At 44.4% G+C, this 23,969-nt stretch overlaps 1 protein-coding gene across 1 annotated transcript; it reads right to left on the reverse strand.

Moving 5' to 3' along the window:
* Nucleotides 1–3,891: 3,891 nt before the first annotated feature.
* ntrk1 (neurotrophic tyrosine kinase, receptor, type 1) lies at nt 3,892–22,568 on the reverse strand (the record flags this gene model as incomplete). The annotated part of the gene is made up of 17 exons (XM_080858085.1): nt 3,892–4,077; nt 5,052–5,210; nt 6,319–6,559; nt 7,872–8,044; nt 8,309–8,439; nt 8,577–8,741; nt 9,814–9,916; nt 10,026–10,084; nt 10,306–10,323; nt 10,573–10,905; nt 12,882–13,020; nt 13,386–13,528; nt 14,192–14,346; nt 14,586–14,654; nt 17,470–17,541; nt 18,043–18,117; nt 22,354–22,568. The coding sequence occupies 17 exons, from the start codon at nt 22,566–22,568 to the stop codon at nt 3,892–3,894; spliced, it is 2,436 nt and encodes an 811-aa protein (XP_080714211.1).
* Nucleotides 22,569–23,969: the final 1,401 nt, after the last annotated feature.

Raw genomic sequence — 23,969 nt, forward strand, 5'->3', positions numbered from 1 at the left:
AGTGTACTCACCTTTTAATACATTTTTAATAAAAAAGACTCACCATTGTTGTTTGTGTTCTTTGTGCAGTTTTGTGTCAATCAATCAAACCCGCGTTGCTTAGTGCAACTGAGTCCCAGTCTATAGTTATTTGTCTGTGAAATCCAGGAATAGGGGAAACTGTATTAACTTAGTAGGATATATGGCAGAGGTAGGTCCACTAGTGTTGTTTGCCATGAGCCAAAAGCAGATCACCGCGCTGTTGAAAGCTATGGATAATGGCCGAAGTCACCTTGCAACTGTATCCTGGCTTGGTTTACCTCAGACTTGTACGGCGCCATCAGAAACAGACAAACTTCATTTCAACATAGCGACACAGGAAATGCACGTTGAAGGTTTTACTTCTTCCTGAAGATTTACTGTAATAGTAAATAGGGTAAATAGTAATTGTTTAGTAGAATGCCGATGAAGTGTAAGGACTAACTACCATACACACAAAGAACCTCAAATTAATTTGTATAACTATAAAATGTTATTTATGTAAAAACCGAGTAATACATGTTTAATTGTAACGAAAGATTTGTTGGTGCTCATACAATGAATGAACTGATGGTGAACATTTCCCTGGAACGCATACGGTCAGCAGGGGGCAGTAGTGACCTAAATTAGCCTATTGAAAAATGACTGGCGTACAGAAATCATCACATTTGCCCACCATTTTACATCTTGTTCCTACGTTTCACATCTCTTATCTCAAACAACCGCCATATGTCTTTTTAGAAACGTTTAAGTTACGTAGTAAGTCCCATTGATGGATCACTCAACGAGCCTCATTCTGACGGGTGATGCGCTCTGCACAGTTGACCGAGCAATATGGAATGGTGAGTCTAGCACAGGTTAATTTAGGGCAGATGTAGTAGGTGGCCGCTTCTGCCTTGTATTCTGTGAAATGAAATAGCCGACCAGACACGTGTCTTCAACTCAAGTGCTGCGGATAGGAGGGTACAAGCATGGGCAGGGGGGAAAACATTACTCAGAATCCATTATAGGGCTCTCAGGGGATCCGCAAGTATAGTGGGAGGTGAAATTAATGTAAGTAAGGAGCAGGGAGTTTGTAGGTCCGGTTGGACTCACTGTTTAGTGTGTAGTGAAATCTTTGATATCCTCCCTCCCCTTTACAAAACAAAAGGAAAACGACGTTTGGGAAGACTTTCTGCGAAAGTGCTGGGAAGTGAAGCAGTTGTTATAATGTGTAAGAGATAGCATATAGTGAGTGGCTTTGCTCATATTATACACACATTTATTGTATTGGGCTTATTTATTTATCTCTTTAATATTCTTTTGAAAAGTGCCTGCAATGTATATTTAGACATTTTTCATTTGAAAAATCCAATTCAAATCCAAATCCAATCCAAAAAAAATCCAAACAGTCCTGTCACAAAACAACAAACAGTGTACGAGCCGCACAAGTGCCTTCATTTAACTTACCCTTATCAATATCAAATTCAGTGAACCTTCACTTACAGCGTAGTGCGTTGGTCCAGGAAAGGAGAACATGTATCATGATTTCAACCGTACCCCATCTGTCACAGTTTTCTGAGAGGTTCTGTGGTCTCCATCCATCTGTTGGTCCCCAAGCCGCCACCTGCTTATCTTGCTCTACCATCTTGTCATCCCATGTACTGTATCTGGTGATTGCATGTTGATGTTATTACCAGTTTTTTTCTTCTACTTTTTTTTCAAAGACAGATGCCCGGTTGAGATATAGACTGATATCTTCAGTTGTTGTTGAAGTATTTGTCATGTGCATTACTGTACTGATCTCTGGAATGGATTAAATAAGAGGAACGTTCAGAGCACCATATAGGCTCAGAAAATAGTAAATTATGACATTTCACGGACCAGTTTGTGTCATCAAAAGGGTCTTATAAACCATACAGTTCCCATACATTTAGAGGCAAAATAACAAAGTGTTTTGGTTCTGTATGTATGTACTGTGACAAAAATGTTTATAAATAAATAAAATAAATTTTTTGCACCCAGGTTTTCTAGTGAACAAACCTCAAGATAGAACACATATTTTTAAGGCAGTTTGGACTTAAGGCTCTCCGTACTCCTCATGTTTTCAGCTGAGACCAAGAGAACATTTATTCAATCGCAGGGTCTATTTTACAGTAATTACAAATGGATCTGAAGCTTTTAAAAAAAAAAAAAAAAAGAATAAAAGAAAGTAGCAGGAAAAACAGCATACCGTCCTACAGGACTCCAAGAGGTCAAGAAGTGTAGACAGTATGAAGATTTAACCAAACAGAATTAGAAATAGATTTAGAAATGTTCTCCCTTTATGACATTCACTGGAAGAGACCTCCCCCTATTATAACTTGTGCGGCTTGTACACTGTTTGTTGTTTTGTGACAGGGCTGTTTGGATAAATCTTCATACTGTCTACACTTCTTTACCTCTTGGAGTTAACATTTCTAACATTTCTAAATCATTGTACATATGTATACATTGACTGTTGCCCTGACAAAATGATCATTTTCATAATGGCAGGAAGCTTCATACAACATATTTGTTCCTTTGGGTATTCACTAATTCAAAAGTTGCCCAAGGCTTCAAGGCAATTGGACTCGGCCATCAGAACACTATATGCACTGACAGAAATAAAAGACTGCTATAGCATATTAGGCTAGAGTTCCACTGAACCATTTACTTCAAGGATGGCTGGCAATATTATGCACGTTATAATGCAACTCAGTAGCTCCCAGCCCTTTTATGGTCAACCAAAAGTGTCTCCAAAAGAAAAAGAACTTGATCACATGATCAGTGTAAATTAAATGGTACAAAATGGTTATGTACAACACAATACATTTTAGGAATTTGGTGTGCAAAGCATTTAATAGAAATAGAAACAACGATTCAAGGCAGGAACAGGAAAATGAAAGGACAACTCCAGTGTGTGCAACAACAGAACCTGGTTTTAGTCTTTTGCAGAAGACGAATGTCTGGAAATGTTTGTTTCGCTGCAGTGCATCCATTGTCATCAGAGTCCCTCTCATATGCTTGAGAGGGTTAGGATATAGTTCAACATGTCTTGTTATTAAACCAAATGTGAAAGAAGAAAAACAGGGGGAGGTCTCTTACAGTGAATGACATAAAGGAAGAACTTGAGAGCTTTAGAAACGAACAAAGACGTGTGTTCAATACATGCAATTAGTTAACAGCCACATGTACATAATACTAATATACGGTCATCCACAATTTCAAGACAGACATAGCAAATGGGAAGAAAGACTTTGGTTTGTGCAGACAACTTGGCACAGTATGTAAAACACTGACTCAATATTTTCATAATTCTTCTTTCCAGAAAATTGATGTGGAACAATAAATCTTTCTTTCATTTGTTAAGACACTACTTTTGATCCAAATATTCGAATAAGTAGTTCTACTTTATTTCATAGGGAACAAACACATTAAAAGAGTGACATTCAAAGAAGACTTTTGTTATTGATTGCAGCCAATTTGGAATTGATCTCTTGGTCGGTCTTCACCAGACAGTCTGTCCTCCCCCAGCTCACACAGATATTCTGGATGTTTCTTCAGGGGTTCATGTCCCGTCCCCTGGGGTTCATGTCCTCCCAGAAAGGCCTTTGTCTTTTCCCCAGGACCCGACCCAAGGCCAGCAACAACAGAGCCCAAGCAGCACAGCATATCTGCGACCAGGGTTGCGTTCCAGGGGTTGTGTTGTGTTGAGTCTTAAGTTTCATCGATCGTGGCTGATAGAAGAATGACAAGATCCTCCATTCAGCTTATCTTCTTTTTTCCTTCTCCTCTGGTCCTGCTCTCGACCCTCCCCCACCCCGCCCCCCCTCGCCCCACCCTCACCATCCCATCTCCCAACAATCGAGCGCGCTACTCCAGGATGTCCAGGTAGACTGGAGGGTTTTTGACCAGGCCCACCAGACGGCTGTAGATGTCCTTGATGACCAGCCTCTGCTGGGGCTCTCTCTGCCAGCAGCCCTGCATCAGTTGGTCCACCTCCTTCGGACATGTGCGCGGTCTCTCCAGCTCTCGGCCCTGCGTGATGCACTCGATCGCCTGTGTAGGCAGACGAGAAAACACTCACCATGAGCTGAATATAGCCTCAGTGTGCTGATTTGCTTTTGAAAAATAATGTATGTGTACCTTAGAGTATGGATGTCTATATCCACATATATTTGCTATAGGACAATTTTACCGTGATATATGCAAAGTTAAGCATTTTAATTTCTCCTAAAATAAAAATGATATGTGCTCATACTTGAATCGAGTCCTCATACCACTTGTGACAGCCAGTGTATCAACCGAGCTTGAGCATTTATCACTGTCAAGGGCTGGACACAGTAATGATCGGGGAACCTTGTTTGAGACCCCCACTTGTAGGACTGGCAGTTAGGGAGCAGTGACCTCAACCCTTGACGTAATGAAATAACATTGAGAGGTTCTCAGCAGTCCTCTGGAGCATGCCAAGATGGGCTTTCAATCATGGCAATAAATTAGCAAAAGGTTCATATTGACCTCCCTGTCCAAAACGTCTGGCCTCCTCAAGGCTTTGGCTCTGTATGGGGTGTCATAGGCAGTCTATCCACGAGGCTCATAATCAGTCGTGCCATAATTGAGCCCGTCCATCATAAACCAGGAAGGATTAGGTTAACGAGGTTAAACAACGTCGGCTCAGGGGCGAAGATGAGGCCTAATCGCATTAGGATTGAGTGAATGGGAAAAGTGATCTACCCCCCACTTGAAAGAAGAGAGGCCCCTTTCCCATAATGGTGCAGTTGTGGTCGCGCCGGAGTCCTCTTCTAAAGGGGGCTTTGAACTTAAAGCTTAAGATTGCCCATAATACTTATGTATCATATTGATCCCACTGTTCTTGGCCTTCAGCTCTGTATAGTACAAGGTAATTCCATATGAGGTAAATATTTGAACCTATCCCACTTATTGACTCGTGTAGTATATCTATAGGCCATAGTCCGAAGCAAACCAAGTCACAATATCCAAGTGTTTTTTAAAGTGTATGATATTGACAGTACCTCGCTGTTAGAGAGCTGATACCATGGCTGTTTTCCGTAGGTGAAGATTTCCCAGAGGACCACGCCAAAGCTCCAGATGTCGCTCTCCGTGGTGAACTTCCTGTACATGATGCTCTCCGGAGGCATCCAGCGAATGGGCAGCATGGTTCGGCCACCGACCTGTCAGATTGTGTTCAGATTGTGTTCACATAAACTACGTTGGCCGCCAACCTGTCAGATTGTGTTCAAATAAACTACGTTGGCCACCAACCTGTCAGATTGTGTTCAGATTGTGTTCACATAAACTACGTTGGCCGCCAACCTGTCAGATTGTGTTCAAATAAACTACGTTGGCCACCAACCTGTCAGATTGTGTTCACGTAAACTACGTTGGCCACCAACCTGTCAGATTGTGTTCAGATTGTGTTCACGTAAACTACGTCGGCCACCAAACTGTCAGATTGTGTTCAGATTGTGTTCACGTAAACTACGTTGGCCACCAACCTGTCAGATTGTGTTCAGATTGTGTTCACATAAACTACGTCGGCCACCAACCTGTCAGATTGTGTTCAGATTGTGTTCACATAAACTACGTCGGCCACCAAACTGTCAGATTGTGTTCAGATTGTGTTCACGTAAACTACGTTGGCCACCAACCAGTCAGATTGTGTTCACATAAACTACGTTGGCCACCAACCTGTCAGATTGTGTTCAGATTGTGTTCACATAAACTACGTTGGCCGCCAACCTGTCAGATTGTGTTCAAATAAACTACGTTGGCCACCAACCTGTCAGATTGTGTTCACGTAAACTACGTTGGCCACCAACCTGTCAGATTGTGTTCAGATTGTGTTCACGTAAACTACGTCGGCCACCAACCTGTCAGATTGTGTTCAGATTGTGTTCACATAAACTACGTTGGAACCGACCTGTCAGATTGTGTTCAGATTGTGTTCACATAAACTACGTCGGCCACCAACCAGTCAGATTGTGTTCAGATTGTGTTCACATAAACTACGTCGGCCACCAACCTGTCAGATTGTGTTCACATAAACTACGTTGGAGAACTTGAACTGTAAGCTCACTGTGGACACTTCAACAACTCTGGTGGACCAGTGAAATTCATGCACTTAGCCTTTTGGTTCGTTTGTATTAGTATGATCTGCCTACTGGCTAGAAATCATGTCACTTGGAGGACTTTAATCCTTTTAAATGGCACAGATTTGAATGTTGAATATTTCCATGCCACTGTTCTGATGAAAAAGAAAATCACAACACACACATTTACCCTGTAGTAGTCCGTGCTGTAAATGTCCCGCGACATCCCGAAGTCCCCAATCTTCACCACCAGGCCCTCTCCCACCAGGCAGTTCCGGGTGGCCAGATCCCGGTGGACAAAGTGTAAGGATGCCAGGTAGACCATGCCCGAGGCGATCTGGGCAGCGATCTGGAGCATCTGGGGCACGGTCAGTTGGCCCAGTGAGGGCATCTTCCCATCATCCAGGATTCGAGCGTCGGGGCCATGGGCCCTGGAGAGAGAAGAAGAGGGGTGGGGAGGAGGTTGAAGGGGAGGAGGAGGAGGAGAGGGGTGGGGGGGTGGTGGTTGAAGGAGAGTTCACTCACACTGACCTGTACACTCTTAACACACAGGCAGGACACAATTACAGTGGGCTCCAGCAGCTGTGGGGGACCGTGCAGATGTCCTTTTGATAAGGACGAGTGGGCTGGTTGGCTGCGTAAAAGGCCATCTCAGGCCAGTGGAAAGCCATTTTGCACTAATGGGTGGACACACAACATTAAGGGGTTGTCCTAGTTGTATCATTCATTTGCCATAATTCAATTCCTACGATATATTAATGAAGTCCGTCTCAAACAAACTCCTAATTGACTCCTACACTGCTGCTCTCCCTCCGACTAACCCGAGCCATTCTTCAGTCGCCATGCGTCTCTGCTGACGCGTCCCCATCCATCCTCATAGAACTCCTCGACTTCTCCCTCTCGCTGCCTCCCCACTCTGATTGCTCAGGAAGTTCAATGGGCTATCCCTATTAGTTTAAAGGGCAGGTGGCATGGGGCAGAAGCAGCTGCTTCAGAGGCTGGGGAGGCTTAGCGCACTGGCCTCTACTAGAAAATGTGATTTCCACCTCCCCACGCGCGCACGCACGGGTCCCTATCCCCAGTCTGGCCCCACAGACACCTGGCACTCCAGGCGCCAGTTGGGATGGATGGTGTCCTGCAGGGCCTGACCTATATAGAGCGTATGGCCTGGCCTGGCTTGGCTACGGAACCCAGACTCCTAACTTTCTTATTCTGTGATTCCCACGGCTTCCCGGGATTTTCGACAACGGCGCAAAAAGTGCAAATAAGCTTTTGTTACCATTTTGGAGGGGGACGCCATACTGTGATTACGGTAGTGGGACGAGCTACTTCCTGTGAGGGGCATACGAGATGCATTTAATTGGAGGGAGAAATAATTTCAATTGAATTCTTAGAGTAGACTATTTTTGTAGACTGCTGATATTTGGGAACGTTACATGTTGTGTGGCTAACAAAAGCCTAGAGGACTCTTTCCTCCAAGGCCTCTAACTGTAGCGCTCTTTTCAGGGGGAAAAACCGATGAGGACTTTCAGTATGTATTATCTTGTTCACTGAGCGCATTCAGTTGCGACTCAGCTGTCCTTGCACCAACTTATATCTCCGGGATAAGTACCCGAGACCACTCCACCACACCAATACTTTGTTCAGTCTTTGGAGGTTAGCCGAACAGTGCGGCCCTGGATCTTGAGGGTAGGCGGGGGTGGGGGGGTGGGGGTGGGAAGGGGGTCTGAGGGTTGTGGTTACCTTAGGAAGCGGTTGAGGTCCCCGTGTCTCATGTACTCAAAGACCATGGCCAGGGGCTCGCCGTCCGTGCACACACCGTAGAAGCGCACGATGTGCTCGTGCTGGAGCACCGTCAGAAGTTCGGCCTCGCGTTGGAAGTCCTGTCGCGTCGACTCATTTGCATCCTTCAAAGTCTGATGGTGGGGATAAATAAGATATTGAGCAGCCATACACTTGTAAGGCTTTTAACCTTGGTTATGTTTTTAGATCTACTGGACGGAGGGGCGATTTGCAAACCAGCAAACATTTCAGGGAGCAGTGGTCATCACAACCACAAATGTTTTATGTTTGTTCGACACAGGTCATTCTTAACTGTTCAGCAATGGAACAGAAGACACATCAAGGCAGATTATGATGTAAATTCATTCATTTGGATTTTCAAAGGAGAAGTAGACCACCTTGATGGCTACCAGCATCTTGTCAGTGTCAGGACTGAGGTTGGCGCATTCTGCCAAGTAGACTTTGCCAAAAGCCCCCTCACCGAGCTCCCATTTCAGCACGATGTCCCGCCGTTTTATGTGCTGAACACCTGTAGAGTTTGAATACATAGAAAAACATCAGTGAATTTTCTTGTGTATTGTAGCTTATGATAATAACATCTGGCATTGAAAAAGTTGTTATTTAGTGTGAGTGCGGCGTTCCTTAATCTAAGCCCTACATGCTTACACATGTCCTTGTCCTTGATAATTCCGCAGAAATACTGAGGGTTTTCTACAAAGCTCGACAGGCCAGGATCCAGCATTCCCTCATCTGAAGAAGGGGGGCTGGCCCCAAAATTCATGAAACGCAGAGACACCGCGAGGTCATCCTCCGCACCCAGAACCGATGAACCTGTTTTAAAGAAGAGATGGAGTTCAAGAGCTGTTTGAAAAAGACCTCCCCAAATGTTTTAAATCCACGGCCGTTTTTCTCTTCAGAATTTAATTTGGAACTTGCTTTAGACGTGACACATTTCCCTTTCAAAGAACTGTGAGAATGCAGGTATGACACGTATTGACGAACGGAGCACGCTTTGCCAATTCACCCAAATGTGAGCCGCAATGACCGATGCCCAGCAGTCAGTAGTGCATTAGCAAGAAACGGAAGGGAAAAAAACCAACCACTGTTATATTTAAAGCCCACCATTTCGTCTGTGACTGACAACATTAAAAAAGGCAAAAAAGTTCCACCCCCCAAAAAATCATAAAGGCCTCTCAAGCAGTAACCACAGGCTCCTGGCGTCCTGGCAGAATGGCGCAGCAGTGGGAACGGGCCGACAGGAGGGGAGAGAGAGGCAATCAGGACCACTTAGGCTCTTTAGGAGGCAGTCCGAGTGGACCAGAAAAAGCCCTGGATCCATCAGTCTTCCTTAATGGCCCCCTTTCTCAGGCTGTGGCTCCTGATGCTATTTACTTTGCAACGCTGTAATTAAGACCTGGCAGCACTTTCCCCTAGCTGTTAGGCTGACAGTGTGCAAAGTTACAGCTTAGCGGAAATCATATATTGCTGCCTCCCCGTGCATTACTTAAAGGGAACACAATGCCTGTAACAGAGCCATTTAAGATCCCATGGTGACTGGGGGGGGAGAGAGAGAGAGACGTCAGGGGTGATCACATGTTTTGATGGCTGCTTTGTAGATTGATATTGTTTCAGGGGCTAAATTAACTGTTTTGCTGTTGTACTATAGCTGTTGTTTTATTATTTAGTTCATTTGTCTCAACATTGTGCAGTAATTAGAGCACTACTGTGCTCCCTCTGCTTTAAATAACTTTAATATTTTTAATTACTTATGGGTGGTTAATTAATAACAATTCATTAATAGAGTCATACCAATTTCCTGGTGGCAGTGCAAAGCATACATTTATCTCAAAATGGAATATTTCTGACTTCGTTCCTGCTCCGTGCCATGTCAGTGTGGACTTACGGTGTATGCCAAACTTGGAATGTTGGCCACACTTGTTAATGACCAGCACCATGATCAGGAGGAAGGTGCAGGTAAAGACAGCCAGCCCGACCGCCACAGAGACCTACTCATGGAGAGAAAAAGAGTTACTTAAGAGCACTCAGCAAGAACACATCGCACATCACACATCAGGCTTTATTTCACTGTCCTTTGTGTTTTTAATGTGCTCTTACCCCAAAAACCCTGCTCTCCAAGTTCTCAGTAACGTCCTCTGGTGATTGGTTGGTGGGAGCTGTAAGAAATCAATGTATTTCGTTTACTCTGCACACTCACAGTGCACAGGATGTCACTCTGACCTTGTCTACCTCACATGATTGCTTTGATCATTATTTTATTATGAAAAGATTTAAGTTGTATTATTACTAGACAATTTATTTTTAGAAAGCATATATGTTGAGTTACATTTAGACTAAACAATCAGTTCTCTTTATTTGAACAAGTTTATGTGCTTACTTGGGTCTTCACTAAGGACTAGCAGGGGGCAAATGAGAGGGGAAAAAAAAGAAATGTTAGTTATCAACAACAAAAGTCATTATGCATTAAAACATTCATTTGCAAAATAAAGGGAGCGAAAAATTCCATATAATAAACAACTTACTAGCCTTGACCGTTCGGTCATGCCGGCAAATATCAAACTTCGGCTCTGGTCTCAGTTTGATATTTCCCAGCATGACCTCACTCTCGGTTAGTAAGTAGTTAGCATAGTTTTTGTCTTCTCACCAGGGATGATACCCTCCGGGTCAAAGGGGTCAAAGGGGTTATCCATGAACTTCCCCAAGACCGTCTCGCTGTCCGTGCCCAGGCTGTTGTTCACGATCAGCGTGTAGTAGCCGTTGTTGAGGTGGGTGGGCTTGTTGAGGAAGAGGCAGCCATGCTTGACCGAGCCGTCCTCCGAGTCAATCATGAGCTGCGTGTACGTGTAGTCGCCCTCCGTCAGGGCGCTGCCGTTGTACAGCCAGCGGATGCTCGGAGCAGGGTTCCCATCCAGTGCGAACGGGATGCACCAGTTGTGCTGCTGCTCAGGGTCCCTCAGCCACAAGATTTTCACTGGGACTATAAAGAGGATGGGGTAAAGAAACAGGATGATGGATGACTTAGGGGAAGCAAGACAGTCTGTCATAACTATACAGCATAACATACCTAAACAGTTCCTAATAGCAGTTTTTAGCTAAATATGATTGCAAAAAAAGTATGAATTGTGTACGTGTAGTATACCTCCAGGTTAGGTTGCAATTGATACTGTATATCAACCAAATTGAACACTTGGGTATTGACAATCAGAGTGCCCGCTTATATTCTATAGTAGGTCGCACAGTGCAGAGTAAAGACAAAATTGATAGACGTGTCCCTAGATATCATAACCAGCTGTCCACTTGTGAAAACTGAGTTCTTAGCAAGTTTGAGCAGGCCTGTGTTTTCTGCAGTCAGCAGTATAACAGTGGCAATTCTTCAAAGATGAACCAATCTCATCTGTGTCTGAACCCAAGTCAGTCGAAACCCAAGGGAGCGAGTTATGTGTTATGAAGCATCCCATTAGCCAATCAGAAAACAGTATTTCGTTCCAGAGGGAGATAAGTGTTATGAAGCATACATCCTTTTTTCCCAGAAATCAGTATCGTCCATCTGTACCGTTAACCTGTTGACCTGGCATGAATAATGTATCCTGAGTTTGTGAGGGGGACCTGACCACAAGGGGTACCTGGAAGCACACTTGAACATGGGCTGCAGGAAATGGCTCTTTTTAGATCGAAGAACATGCTGATGTCAGGAGCAGTCGCTCCTCTACGACCATTTCACTGCTCTTAACCCGTGACCCCTGTGCAAGAAAAGTGCTTCGCCAGGAGTCTAAGAAGACATTAATGTCATATTCCATGATTGCCTCTGACAGGGTTACACCAGTGGGTGACACCATGGTATAAATAGATGAGCCCGTTGCTGTACTTTCTTTTATATGTGAACTGCTGAAGAACCCATGTAAAAAAAAAAAAGAAAAGAGGGTAACATTATCTATCTATTAGTTACTTAGCTCACTGCCTTCGCAAGAAAAGATTCTAGCACATTTTCACATATACTGGCAATCAGACATTATGCCAGGAGTGGCTTTGCTGTTTTCCGAGGCCATGGAAGTCTCCGACGGATCCGAGGGGGAATAATGAGGTGGTAGTTAATGACACACTGTCTGCTAAGGGCTTCATGTTGATAGAGCAGTGGCGCTCGTGCCACTTGCTGCCTGCCAATCAACCCCGGACAATTATGTTTTCCGGACTACAAGGGAGAGGTCCATTAGCACAGACTCAAATAAGATCTGATGACCGTTATTCTCCCATTTTGTTGACATTAATTATCTGTCCCTAGATGGCCATGCATTTGTCTCCAGTCAAACGGTGTTTCCCTCCCCGGCTATTTGACAATAACAGCATGATGAAGCTTTTGCGATGGAAAATGATGCCATCAAAGTTCCGTGCTCAACAAAGAAGAGATAAATACATCCTATGCTGGAAGACACCATATTTGTTTTATTATCCAGCGCATGTCCCCTTCATAGTAATGGTAAATGGACAGCATTTAAATAGCACTTTTCTACTCATACAGCACTCAAGGCGCTTTACAGATGAATGCCTCAGACGTCTACCAATTCACACACCGATGGCGGAGACTACTATCTTAGTCGCCAAACTGCACATTGGGGCTTCAGTGTCTTGCTCAAGCACACTTCGGCACTTGGTGAGTAGGAGTCAGGATCGGTCTAGCAACCTTCCGACTCCACTGTCGCCCACTATGAACCACTATTGCCCACCAATAAACACAGTGTCGGCAGCTGGTCTCCCAGGAGTCATTATTATTATTATTATTATTATTATTATTAATAATAATAATATTACAATTTTTATAAAGCCTTTTTCAAAGAGGCTTTACAGGGCAAAGACAAACAAAACAATACAACAACAAACAAAACATATAGGAAGACAGAGGATCAAACAAAACAAACAAAAAAGTAAGTAAACAACAATAGCTGTTTGAAAACTCACATTCGATGTCCAGGGGCACCATTGCCACTCCCGGCCCGGCCCTGTTCTCCGCCCCGCAGGTTAGGTTGTGGAGGTTGTCTGCTGAAGACACGTTCACCAGGTACAGCACCAGCTCTTGAGTGAAGCCCCACAGTCTCCTCTGAGGACACAAACGACCGAGAGGAGAATATCTTATTAGTGAATAGCAAGAGGGAGAGGAAATGGCAAATGGCTGTATGTGTGATTGGAATTTCAATATTTAGTTTGGTCATTACAGATGCTTTTGCCCAAAGCGACGTACAAGGGAGAATGGTTATAGTAAAGTAGAGTTGAGTACAGTAGAGCTATAAAAAGAATAAAGATTATGACCTATACAGTCCTCCCCAGCACAGGTGCTTTCAACAGTAGACTTTACATAAGAAATGCCCTTAAATGTCTGTTTAAATCCATACGACAGCTGTTTCTAAAGGCAATGCATAGTAGCTTGGAACAAGGTGCCTATGCGGCAGGTTAACTGTTGCGCACCTCCCAGGTGTAGGATGAGCGAAGGTGCTCTGTGTTCCACTCCACAGAGGGCGTAGGCACACCCGTCACCTCGCAGACAAACGTCAGGTTCCCTCCCTCCTGGACTTTTGTTGTGGTGGACTTTATGCTGACTTCGGGAATACCTGCCAAGTAATACGCATATGAGGGGTGCATTTGAAAACATCTTTTACCAGGAAACACCCTATGTCAGGCCTTACAATAACAATCATTATTCCGCTTCTTCATTAAGGTCCATCCATGCAGAAAAAATTACCTTATTCTATTGAGATTTACATTTACATTTAGTCATTTAGCAGACGCTTTTGTCCAAAGCGATGTACAAGGGAGAGAACAGTCAAACTAAGAGCAATACAAACCTGGTGTAACAATAAATACTACTTTACATAAGAAATAGAAAAACGACACACGAGCAAAGAAAAAGAAGTGCAGGAATATAACTGTTGTAAGTGCAAGTTAAGCACTAGTCAAGGTGCCAGTTAGGAAGGAGGTTTCACAATCGGCATGCTTTCACAATCAGAATCAGAATCAGAATCAGGTTTTATTGGCCAAGTTAGTTTGCACAAACAAGGAATTTGTCTTGGTGCAGTGGCTCTCAGTGTGCTTACACATATTACACATCACAACACAAAACAATACAACAGTGCAAATCAGTACAACAGTGCAAAACAATACAATACAACAGTGCAATGGATAAACAATAGTGCAAAGTGGAGAGTCAGGCCTCACAGTGACTTTGAATAGACACTAAGGCGGAACTGACCAACTACAATTGTCTGTCAACCTACTGCAGTTCTCTATGAGCAGGGCATCCAGTGGAAGAACAGTCCCATTGGACACGCAGGTCGGGGGCTGACCGTCAAGGTCACCCCGTCCACCCAGTTGCCACTGCTGGAGCCAGTGATGGTCACATGAGCAATCCAGTGGGTTGTAACTCAAAACCCTGTATCCAAAACAAGAGGACAGACATTTTATTTGGGGAAAGATAACCACAAAATCCACCAGTTGTAAAAGTTATTCCTGGCCTGAGGTATGAATGTGTGTAGCACTTTAGTCCGCTGATATACTGGGTAGAATAAACAAATGACAAAACACAAGGGATTGCTTTCACACAGCCATGCCCTCTCAGCCATTTGAGCACAGAAAAGCTCAGCATACAAAATGACCTTAAATGTGACTTACAGATTCACAAGGGGGAGATAGTGGAAGACCTTCCAGCTGACATGCCTGAGCTCATTCAAGGCTAGGTTCCTGTGAGGGAAACAACAAAGTAGCTGAGTTATTTAAACCGCTTGTAGAATTTCCCCCCCCCCTCACTTGGCTTTCAATGCTTCCACAAAACCAAAATCTTTAAAAAAGTTAAGAACTACTTTTCCCTGATGCACATTTGTGAGAGTCATGAACTTGTTTAAAGGCCTTTCATTGTACTTCAAAGTTTTTTTTTTTAAGTGTATCTACCCTAACAAAGTTACTTTATGGATGGATTGGCAGTTTGAATAGTTCTAATCAATTATGAAAGGTAATCATTCATATCAAGTGCTATACTCTATTCCTGAACAATGTTGGCACACACTCCTTCTCCACGTGTTCTCCACATTAGTGAATTAGCCTTTACCTCCAACACATAATTCTGAGCTATAGGCGTCTTGGCCTCAGATCCATGTGATGGTGCCAGATCATTTAATTAACTGGATGAAGTTTGCACTTCCAGGTGTTTAACAGGAAAAGAGACCACATGGCCTGTGAAGAAAGTGTGTTCCATGTAACTGTGTTGTTCGCCTTATCATGAGACAGCACTTTTCAGTGCAGTCCTTCATTAAAGGTGCATCCTTAAATTGAAAGGGGGTAGGGGACCTTGCCGAATTCCATAATATTTCAGTTGACAGATTTATATATAAATCAATTTTTTTTAAACATGCAAATTAATTTAGCGAGAACTAAACGGAAACGGGTCATTGCAATGCCAATATTGGATTATTGACAAACGCTACGTATATTTTAATGATCGATTGATTTTGATGTTTCGCAATTTCTTAAAATACAGTATCGAGTTTTGAGTCATGATGTATTTAATGGATGGATATTCCTCTCCTCTCATGTGGTTTGCGTGGCAATCTGAGACAGAATGTTCCTCTTATGCTGGTGGATGAAAACAAAACGTATAAAAAAAAACGACCAAGATGACTGACGACATCACCAGGGACGGCGGCACCGCACGGCTGATCTATATCCTCTGTGGCAGCAGTAATGGGGGGGCAGGAGGGGGTTCAAATACTTGTTTTCCTTGCTCCCCAAAAGTTCATGTCAGATGGTTTGGCCATCAGGGCCTATCTATTACCAGCTCGATTCTGCTTTGTGCCGCCGTGCGGAGGGCTGGGGGGTGAGGGCTGGGGGGTGAGGGGTGGGGGGTGAGGGGTGAGGGGTGGGGGGTGAGGGGTGGGGGGTGGGGGGTGAGGGGTGGGGGTTGGGGGGCTTGGGCGGGAATAGCAGCTGCTTAGAGCAGAGAGGTGGTTAGAGAGAAGAGGAGATGGAGAAGGAGAGAGAGAGAAGAGGAGAGAGGGGGTGAGAGAAGGAGAGAGAGGGAGGGAGAGAGAAGAGGAAAGAGAGAGAGATTGTGGGAGAGAGAAGAGGAGAGTGAGAGAAAAGGAGGGAGGGAGAAGAGAAGAGAGGGGGTGAGAGAAGGAGAGAGGGAGAGAGAAGAAAGGGGGTGAGAGAAGGAGAGAGGGAGAGAGAAGAGGAGAGTGAGAGAGAAGAGGAGAGGGAGAAGGAGAGAGAGAGAAGAGGAGAGAGGGGGTGAGAGAAGGAGAGAGAGAGAGAGAAGAGGAGAGTGAGAGAGAAGAGGAGAGGGAGAGAGATGAGGAGAGAGAGAGGGAGGGAGGGAGAGAGAAGAGGAGAGAGGGGGTGAGAGAGAGAGGGAGGGAGGGAGAGAGAAGAGGAAAGAGAGAGAGGAGAGAGGTAGAGAGAAGAGGAGAGAGAGAGATGGGTGGTGAGGGAGACTTGCTCCGAGGAAGAGGTAAAAAATGGGAATAAAGAAAAGAACGGAAGATGCAGGACTTGGAAAAGAGGCGCTTAAAATGGTGTTGCCTCCACTTTAATTCTGCCCCAGTGTGCCATACAGTGCTGCCTTCAGAGACCCCCCACGCTCTCCCAACTCTCCCAATCTCAGAGCCTTTCCCCCCCCCCCCCCCACCGATCCCCCCCCCCACCACACACTCTCCAGTGAAACTCTCCCAATCTCAGAGCCGCCCACCCCCCACCGATCCCCCCCACCACACGCTCTCCAGTGAAACTCTCCCAATCTCAGAGCCTTCCCCCCCCCCCACCGATCCCCCCCCACACGCTCTCCAGTGCAACTCTCCCAATCTCAGAGGCACAGCTGCTTCCCCCCTCTTCTCCCTCTGTGAAGTATTGATTAAGCGATAATGGACCCTGAGTGGAGTGTATATATTATGCATCAGTTGTCAATAATACGCCAAAGTGAGCGAGTAAAGGGTGACTGGTGGATGTCTTCTCCAATTTCTCCAGACTAGTACCCACCCCAACCTCAACCCCCTCCCAGCCTGTGCCACCCCTGTGCTTTTATCCAACCGCTCTTCCCCAGATCAACAACACCAGGCATGTCACACAAGCAGTGGAGTAACAATTACAAGATGGTGGTGATAAGGGTCACCAACCATGCAATACAACCAAGATACAAGATAACAAGCCTTAGTTCGCAAACATAGGCTTTACAAATGACTGTATGCTGAACACGTTTTTTGACTTGATTTCCTAGTCCAGTGTAACAAACCGTTTGCTCAGCGCAAATGTAGCGACATTGGATTGCTCATATCACTTTAGAACCTTTTTATTGGTTGACCAATTGAAAATATCTGTATTGACTTATTGAAAGTGTTGGCTGAATTTGGTTTAGGGAATTCACCCTGAGAATTTTTTAGCCTTAGGACTTAGACGTTTAGCTTCATGGGAAGGAAGTGGGTGATTGACAGGTGTCAACCATGAAGCTCAATGCTTGTTGGGGACAAGGTGTAGAAAGACAATCCTCTGTAAGGACAAGGATACTTACACATACTGAAGCTTGAGGTTGTGCTGGAAAGCATTAGCTGAGATGTATTCCAACCCGCACGATGTCACCGTCCTGAGAAGGGGAAAAAACAGGCCTTCAACCACTCGGGATCTGTGCAAGTTGATAATATCTCTTCAATGGTGGATCTGACATCAAATATTATTCTGCTCAACTGGATGCATCTAATGGCCTTTGAATGTGTCAAAGACAACCATGGTGTTGACGTTTTGACCACTCCAAATCATTAAATCTTTAAATATTATATTGTCTACTATATTTGTGTATTGCCCTGATTTAACTTTAATATGCACAATCTATTCACATAATTATGCTGGTCATTTTCTTTATAAAATACCAGAACTCAATGCATTCAAATTACTATTTATTTTTCATAAACTCATTATTTTTTTCATTTGAGCCCAAAGGGAGCCAGATTAGTGTACCATTTTGTATGAAATAGTTAAAATATCTCTTGCACATGTACAGTATATAACATATATTATTGATAATTCATGTAGTATGGAAATGTTAAATTAAGTGTAACATTAATTCATAAGAAGCCACTGTACTTACAGATTCTTCAGCTCCCTGTAGTTGGCAAGATCTATTTTCGTAATATTTTTCAGATCAGGCTCTTTTTCAATGTGTCTGAGGAAAGAATGTATTCAAATGTATCAATACAATCATTTTTAGGAGTAAATAAAACAATAACAACAAGAACACCAGCCATACAGTCGAGACCACTGTAAGATAATATGGGCCCAAGACCCAGGGCCAGAGTTAGATCAATCACAGAGTCCTATGATTGTCCACAGCCCACAACACTACAGAGTAAAGTCTTGTCAACTGATCGCAAAAGCACATGACTCTGACTAAATTGTTATGTACTACATGTAACTAACCACTCTGGACTTTTTTTTTTTTTCTTCTTGTTTTGTTTTGTTGTGTTGTGTTTGAAAATCTCAATAAATATGCATTGAACAAAACAAAAACAAGTAGACAAACAATGATAGCAGCCACAAAGCAACAAGCTACAAGAAAAACATACATGACAGTTTTTGTGAGTTGAGTAGGAGTTGAACTGCACACTCAAATCAGTCACTTCTCTAAACCCTCCAACGTCACACAGTATGGCTGTGTACTTAATCTTGAGCATTAATTCTTTGAACCTTTCAATTGAACATTTCAAACAGTTGCCAGCTGGGCTCTTGCTAACTCTCTGTTAAAGAGAACAAAACCAAATGTACTGTTACCACTGAGAGCTCAATTGTCTCTCACCTCTCCTTTTGTGTGGCAAAGCTCTAAAAACCATAATTTAGTTGGATCCTGCTGGGACCAATGACCAGATGAGGCATGTGGTTGATTAACCATTATGTTACAGGAGGGTGGGAACCATACGCCCCGCTGAGAATCGTTCTCCTTTTTTTAAGTTTCAGACAACCTCATTGAATCCCAAGGCTATGTGTGTGTGCGGAGAGAGCTCTGAATGTGGTCTCCCACTCCTCACACTGGTTCGAAGGATAACATCTCTCCTGTTCGCTTCCACTAGCATCTTGCATAGAGAGTCCACGCGATGATGTGTGTTCCCAGGATCACTTTTGTGATTAAAACGTGTGGCTAAGATTGGTCAGTGTGGAACTTAGCGGCAGCTTCTGTTGTTGACTGACGCCCTTTAGTACAGTCTGCTGCGGCTCAAGCCTATCAAAAGCTGCAGCCAAAAAGGCCTTGAAAGAGGATAAAATAGACTTCATAGTGGAATATGGAGACTGGATGGTGGAGCACCTGCACTGCAAAAAATGCTTTTCTAACCTAGTGTTATTACTCTTATATTGAGATGAAAAATCCAGTTGGTCTTGTTTCTAGCTAAATTGTACTTACCTAGTGCTTTCTTGGTAAGGTTATTTTCACCTATTTCAAGCAAATATTACTTATTTTAAGAAATCTTAACAAGCCAAATTTGCTTAACGCACTGGCAGCCAAATGTGCTTGTTTTAAGCAAAATGGAGACTGGATGGTGGAGCACCTGGGTGATGTTTTTCTTTCTTCTTTCTTTCTTTTTTTGTTGTTTCCGGAGAGATTGCCGTAATTTTGTGTGTTTGGATGGCCTTTTGCGTGCTGCCATTTCTCTTCCACTACGAGGGTGGAGAGAGCACACGCCCTTCTCCGCACAATTACCCTGTTCGCCTCACGCAGGGAGATGGCCATCTCGCCCATCACAGCCTCATACCACTCTTCCCCATCACCATCATCATCATTTGTGTGATATTTAATTGGACCATAGTCCATTCCCAGCCCACCATCATCTGTATTCAGCTGTGTTGTCCCCTGGCTGTAATCCCTATAACAGCAGCCCGGTATTAAATAAGGGACGTGATGGTGAAATAACGAGTCAGTATTTTTAAAGATCAGTGTTCAATTTCAATCCAGATTTGTTGACGTCTTTTTGAGGTTCACTATGAGGGCACAAAGGGACCCCACAAACAGTCTCTGACGTTGTTTAGGCTGTGCTGTTATGTCGGTTGTCACTCTGTCTGTGACTGTATAACCAAATGCCATAGTATTTATTTATGCACTATAGTTTGCACTATAGTTTATATACTCCTTGGATATTGTTTTAAGACCTATTGGATTGTTGACCGTTGCACTGTTGTATTGTATTGTTTTGCACTGTTGTATTGTTTTGCACTGTTGTATTGTTTTGTGTTGTGATGTATATTTATAATGTACATGTAATATGTGTAAGCACACTGAGAGCCACTGCACCCAGACCAATTCCTTGTTTGTGCAAACTAACTTGGCCAACAAAAGCCGATTCTGATTCTGACACTTAGAGCAATGTGAGCCGGTGGAAAAACAAACAGATATTTATTTGTGTCGGATTGACTCAAAGAGCTGTAATGTAATTACCGAGCAGGTGGGATGGGAATCATAAACCCCCTTCGCTTATTGGATTGAGCCAAGTGGGTAATATTTCATCTATTGTTCTGGGGGCTGGGCATTTGTTTGGCAATTCGCAGAATTGAATTTATAGCGTGATGCATGATTCATGCTTGCTGCTGCTGCCGCCGAGTTTTACATTTATGCCTCCTTCCCTGTTCCTTCCTGGTGTCTGCTGTGTTCTAGAGTGTTGGACCAGGCTCACAAACATCGGCCAGTGTTTGTCCCTCACACACACACTGGGGTGCTGAACACTGGTGTATGGTGAAAGAGCAATCTCGCCTAATGGTAAAGGAAAGTGTGGCCACATAGGTGAGCTATTCATTGTATAACATAAAGACTCATGAGGCTTTCTGATTGGGAGCATACAGGTAACTGAACAACAGAGAACTGCAACACGGCTGGTAAGCACAGCACAGCACAGCACAGCACAGCACAGCACAGCACAGCACAGCACAGCACAGCACAACAATAGCAAAGTGAAAAGCCCATATGGAGAAATATATAAAAAAAAAAATTCAAATGAGGATAGGAGGTGGAAATTAGAAACATAGGACAATCAGTTTGTGAAGAGAAATGCCTCTTCTGCTGAAATAGCTGTGGAAACCCTAAGAAGTCGACTAATGAATGTCCAAACCAATTAATGTCCAAACCAATTAATGTCCAGACCAATTAATGTCCAGACCAAAACCAAATAGCATTAACTAATACTGAGTGGTGTAATAACAGTCGGCTTTTTTTCTCCTGTGTTCTCATCAGTGTCAGGGCTCAGATCTCCTGGATCACTGATGAGCTGGAGCCATAATGTAATGGGTTTCTGTCATGCATGAGGCTGACACGAAGACCATGTGATGGTTTCACTCACGTGAATGGTATGTAAATACAATACAGTACTCTCCCTTCATTGAAAGTTGCCATATTTAATTTCATCTGAAATGTATACCCAGTGGTGTAGTCCAGGGTATACGCAGGCCCACTTATTTTTCAGTCAGCATTGCGCATACCCACTTCTCAAAACAGGGCGTTTATCCTGTGCTGTATTGGCTACTTAAAAAGAATTAAGAGTATACCCACTTCTCCAGGGACCACTACACCACTGTGTATACCCAACATATTTTGTATAGATAGATCAGTTGCAAGCAGGTGCAGCAGCAGGCCAAAGTATGTAATCAGCTCTATCTTGGCAAATGAACTGGCATAACTGTAAGCTACTTAAAATGTTTTTATGATTATGTCTAATACATCACCAACCACTCATTTGCCTTGTTAGGAACCGTCAAAGTTTCTCGTTCCTGGAATAGGCCCAAACCAGTTTGCATGTATCCGTCACGGTCTCCAGTTACGAGATTGGTTGATCAGAAAAGGACCAATCACGACATAGCGACTCCATAGGCATTAACATGTGCATTTTAAAATGGGATGTATTTCAATCAATAACGCCATATTTCTCTGCCTATGAAAACTCATTGGCTACCAATCACCTTGATTGAACTCAACTGCTTTTGCTTGGCCTCTCGCTGGCCCAAAGAAGCATTGCCAAGTCGTTGGGAAAACAACTTGTTTCAGGCCACGAGGTCCACAACAAACAAGCCGCCGGAAAACACCAAACAAGAAAAATGGTATCAGATCCCATACTAATGAGCCACAAAAGCAACTTCACAATTTTAGTGCCAATTAACATTAAAACCCACTTTAACTCTCAGCCAAATGAAACGATAGCTACGTGATTTGATTCCTTCAGTAGGAGATTGGTACCCCTAACCACCACACCATACCACCACACCACCACACAACTATACCACCACACCATCACACCATCACACCATCACACCAGCACACCACCACACCACCACACCATCACACCATCACACCAGCACACCACCACACCACCACCCGTGAGCTCCAGCAGCAGGTGTGGGTCACTGGCATAGGTACAAGCATACTCACATGTCCGTGATGTTCTCACTCTCCTGCGACGCCAGGGCCGGGATGCTGCTGATGCCCGCCCTCCCGTCCGGGCACTGCAGCGTGGCGAAGAAGCAGTGGCAGCCCGGCGGGCACGCGCCCAGGGCCAGCGTGGCCTGGCACACCAGCAGAAGCGCAACCAGTGCTGGAGCCGCCAGTGCCAACGCTCGCCGCTCAGCCTGCGCGGCAGCAGCCATAACCCCACGGGGGTGTGCCTCAGGTGGGACTGATCTCTGATCAGGTGGTTCCTCAGTGGAGGCTGGCCTCCCCGCAACAACAACAACACAAGAACAGCAGCAGTAGCAGCAGCGGTAGTGGTAGCAGCAGTGCTGGTGGTCGTTCCTCTCTCTCAGCAGGCAGCACGCGGGGGGTCCTGATCCCAGGCAGGCACTGAGGTATTGAGCCGCAGCAGCAGCAGCAGCAGTGATGGTAGCAGCAGCAGTAGGAGTGAAGAGGGGCCCAGGGGACCGGTGGTGGGCTGTTGCCTCCTCTCCCTGCCTCCCAGTCAGAGATGGAGGGAGGGGCAAGCCAGTCCATTAGTTGACTCTGTGTGTGTGTGTGTGTGTGTGTGTGCGTGTGTGTGTGTGTGTGTGCGAGAGAGTGTGTGTGTGTGTGGGGGTGTGTGTGTGTGTGTGTGAAAAAAGCAGAGTAGTGGTCACCAGACACCTTCAGGAGACAGAGAGGGGAAGAGAGAAAGAGCAGAGGGTGAGAATGAGAGAAAGAGAGAGAAGGAGATCTGGCTGACTGAAGTAGGGACAGTGGAATCAGGGAGCGGAGTCCATCCTGGAGTGGGACTCGTCCCAGCTGCGGGTGAAAAGCACAGAGGGAGGGGTTAACAGTCAACCGTGGAGAGCAGGAAGAGTCTGTTGTGGAGCGAAGTAAAGGTTCTATCAGGTGCAAAGTGTGTGTCTCTTTCCAATACACACAATGGCATTGGCTCTGATAGAGAAATGTAATACATTGTTATTTCTATTTTTAATCTGAAAGCTTACATGCACTGAATTAACGAACCAACTCTAGCAATATGAATGATTGTGACACTTTGCTGAAGTGATACATCCTGTTTTTGCTGCCAGGCACCTATTCATAAGACAAGGGTCAGACAAGGTTCAATGCCTTGCCTGAGAATAATGTCCCATGCCTGCTTATGAAACGTGTTTTGAAGAACTATATAAGCTGCGTGAACCCAGTTTGTTCATTATATTTGGTCGTGACATTCTCCCTCTTTTGCAAAAGATAAAGCGCTGATTGAAATTCTGATTGCTGGTCTCTGTCTCATTAATATTAACGTCTTTATAATCATTTATCTTACAGGCAGGTTTTCCCAGGATCACTCTGTGATTAAAACGTGTGGCAAAGATTAGTCGGTGTGGAACTTAGCGCAGCTTCTGTTTTTTACTGACGCCCTTTAGTGTAATCTGCTGCAGCTCAAGGCTTTTAAAAGCCGACACACGGAAGAGTGTCGGTGGAAGGACTTCCACCCTGGAGTACAACTCGACCCAGCTTTAAGGGTTAACAGTCAACAGCGGAGAGGAGGAGAAGAGTTGTGTGGCTGAGGGGAGCGGAGCAAAGGTTTTTTGGCAGCGAGGCCATCTGGT

The sequence above is a fragment of the Sprattus sprattus genome, assembly GCF_963457725.1.
Source record: "Sprattus sprattus genome assembly, chromosome: 19".
NCBI lineage: Eukaryota > Metazoa > Chordata > Actinopteri > Clupeiformes > Clupeidae > Sprattus > Sprattus sprattus.